The sequence below is a fragment of the Blastomyces gilchristii genome (genome assembly GCF_000003855.2).
Source record: "Blastomyces gilchristii SLH14081 genomic scaffold supercont1.27, whole genome shotgun sequence".
NCBI lineage: Eukaryota > Fungi > Ascomycota > Eurotiomycetes > Onygenales > Ajellomycetaceae > Blastomyces > Blastomyces gilchristii.
The window spans coordinates 552,944-556,465 of NW_003101655.1; the positions used below are offsets into that span (position 1 = coordinate 552,944).

The window sequence follows — 3,522 nt, forward strand, 5'->3', positions numbered from 1 at the left end:
AGTTATAAGTGTTCAGCTCTGAGTGACTTCTGCTATTATTCATTCTATTCTGTACTTTCTTCTTCTTCAGTTTCTTTCATCTCTGCTCTCTCTGTTTCAACTTCTGATTCTGTAAGTTCTATACTCTTCTTTAATTTTTCTACACACATGTGTACACATTTCTATACTGGCATTTCAGTCAATTTTATGATAAATGATATTAATATTGTATACAGAGTGATAGAGAAATCAGAGACATGTGCAGTGTTGTTGTAAGAGCAGCTTGTAACTCTCAAATTTCTTATAAATCTTAAGTTTTGAGATTTTCTTTGTTTTTGACATTTTTCAGATGATATGGTGTTGGAAATAGATTAAATGTGTGATATATGCAACGAAATGAAATATATATGATAACATTTATCTCTTTACAGCTGACTCTTACAGTTGATAATTAATTTATTATATCTTGAGTCATTCTCTTTTCTTTTCTTACACTTTTTCTTTGTCTGCTAGCTATTACTCTTATACAATCTCTATATAATACAGTGTTCAGTGACTAGATTCAGCAGTTTTCATCTCTTGTGATTCTGTCTTATACATTATACTGTCTCTCTTCACCTGCTCAGACTAGACTGACCGTGTGACCGTGTCTGGGACCAGGACCAGATTTTTTGATAGTCTCATTACTAATTCGACTGATCCCATTACATGGTTTTAACATTAGATAGTAGTTTCATACTGTCTCAGTGAGACTTACTGTCTACTCTTGTCACATTTTTCAAATGAGATCATGATTTTCACTTCTCAATTGAAATTATTTTTATTGCTTTAAATGACTTTAAATCTCATTTGAGCATTATCAAAAAGCATTACTTTTTAAAAAATTAAAAATAGTCTAAAAAAAACCTTAAAATGTCTAAAAATAGTAACTTTATGCCAAGAATGAGACTAAATGAAATCAAATGAGATCACTTTCTCATTTTTTTCAAGACATGATTTCATTTTAAGATCTGATATATAGTCACTTTGCATGTTTTTTTAATGACTAGTCCCAGCGGGATTCACGCCAAGAAATGTATGAGACCAGACCAAATGGGACCAAATGTGAAATTCATGGTCCTGGCGGCCAGTCTAGCTCAGACTACTACAGTGAACAGCTTATTAAAACTAACCTTGTCTAATCTCTGATTCTTTCAATGCATATGTTCTCAGAGAATGTGATTTGAGTATTTTATAGAGCTTAAACCATCTAGATTAAAACATCTCAGAACTCTCATTGTGTATGAGAACTCATATTCTTATCTTGAGACTCAATTTCTTCACTAGTGAGTCTTGTATTCTTTTTGATTGAATTGCTCAGTTCAGAAGTAACTCATTAGCATTTGTGTATGCATAGCTGATCTCTTTCAATCTTGATTCTATGTTCACAATGACTGTGTCTGCAACTGCTGTGACTGCTGCATCTGCAACTGCTGTTTCTACTGCATCTGCAAATGCTGTTTCTGTTGTATCTGCAACTGCTATTCTCTCCCTCACCTTTTTCAAAGCATTCTCCGGAATGCGCGGATGCAATTCATACCACAGATAGAATGATGAATGTATAGAGACTGCATGCTGCTGAATCTGCATAGCTAATAGTGCCTGTTCAAGATATTCATCTCATAGTCTTATAGGCTTGCTCACTAGATATTTCATTAGCATGTTACTCAGGATTCCATTCAAGTGTTTCATCTTTCTGTTTGTCCGCGAGTGGTATGATGTTGTTCTATGATATCTTGTCTGTAACTGACTTACAAAATGCCTCACTACTTCTTCTACAAGATTCACATCATTATCTGTCAGAATTTTATGCAGCATTTCATAGTTGATATAGATCTCATTATATAGAAACTTCATTATCATCTTCTCTATCATCTCTGAAACTGCTTTTGTGACTGGTCAGTCAGTAGCATAGTCAATAGCAGTGATTATTTAATAATTTTCATTTGATATTTATAGTAATATGTCTATGAGATTCATCTCTCATTATTTAAATAATTGTATTACACATTTCATCTGATATTATACTTTCTTACATTCTAATCCTTTCTTAGATTCTTTCATGACCTGGCAATTTGAGCACTTGTGAGTAGACTGACCGTGTGACCGTGTCTGGGACCAGGACCAGATTTTTTGATAGTCTCATTACCAATTCGACTGATTCCATTACACAGTTTTAACATTAGATAGTAGTTTTATACTGTCTCAGTGAGACTTACTGTCTACTCTTGTCACATTTTCCAAATGAGACTATGATTTTCACTTCTCAATTTAAATTATTTTTATTGCTTTAAATGACTTTAAATCTCATTTGAGTGTTATTAAAAAGTGTTACTTTTTAAAAAATTAAAAATAGTCTAAAGAAAACCTTAAAATGTCTAAAAATAGTAACTTTATGCCAAGAATGGGACTAAATGGGACCAAATGGAACCACTTTCTCATTTTTTTCAAGTCATGATTTCATTTTAAGATCTGATATATAGTCACTTTGCATGTTTTTTAATGACTAGTCCCAGCAGAATTCACGCCAAGAAATGTATGAGACCAGACCAAATGAGACCAAACGTGAAATTCATGGTCCCGGCGGCCAGTCTACTTGTGAGTGTATATCTGAATGTTCTCAGTCATGCTTAATCAGTACACTCTTGATTTGAGTACACTTATGAGTTCAGAGCTTTCTAAGTGACTGAATTCCTTGTACATATGAGTCATCAAGTCATGTCTAAATAAATGTTTCAGATAGAGGATCTCTGCATATTCTAGATTACAGTAGAGTATAACATCATTTTTCAATTTTCTCAGCTTGAAATTCAGAGGTATCTCTTCTACTATCTTTGCAAGATGCTTATTATTCAATATCTTATTATTCTTTAAATAAGAGATTATTGTATTCACTCATTCTGATTTCTTGCATTTTCTCTGTGTATTTAATATGAACTTCTCTTGTACCTGATTTACAGAACTCTCACTCATGAAATCAGATCTGTAACTGATTACATCAGATATCACAGCATCTGATTTCTTTTAATATTTGATATAAAGATTATATGCTTAAAACTCTGAGATTCAACATACTAAGTGTTTGAAAGATTTCATTATCAATTATAGATAGATAAGGCTTTCATAATCTGTAATCATTATTATTATATATCTGTTGTTGATATATCTATTCTATAACACCAGTGTGTATTTAATCATCAGTAATTTCTTTTCATACACTGAGTAATTGAGTTCAGTGTCTGATAGTTTTCTATCATCATACATCATTAAGTGCAGCTTGTTATTCTTACTCATCTGCAGAAGAGCATCTCTGATAGCTTATTCAGATGCATTCATCTCAATGTAGAAAGATTTATTATAATCTGATTAAATAAGCACTGAGAATATTATTATATATTCTTTCAGTGTGAGAAAGATCTCTTCACACACAGTATTTCAGAAAATTGAACAAAACTTCTTCTTTCACAAATTTATATTCATTTCTCTTAAGAGATCTGAGAGTGA

At 32.1% G+C, this 3,522-nt stretch overlaps 1 protein-coding gene across 1 annotated transcript; it reads right to left on the bottom strand.

Annotated features, from left to right (window-relative positions):
* Nucleotides 1–1,335: 1,335 nt before the first annotated feature.
* Nucleotides 1,336–2,082, bottom strand: BDBG_17848 (uncharacterized protein; the record flags this gene model as incomplete). Its single annotated transcript, XM_031725480.1, has 3 exons — nucleotides 1,336–1,620; nucleotides 1,774–1,901; nucleotides 2,055–2,082. 3 exons carry the CDS (start codon nucleotides 2,080–2,082, stop codon nucleotides 1,336–1,338), a joined length of 441 nt encoding a protein of 146 aa, XP_031580986.1.
* Between the last annotated feature and the right edge of the window lie 1,440 nt (nucleotides 2,083–3,522).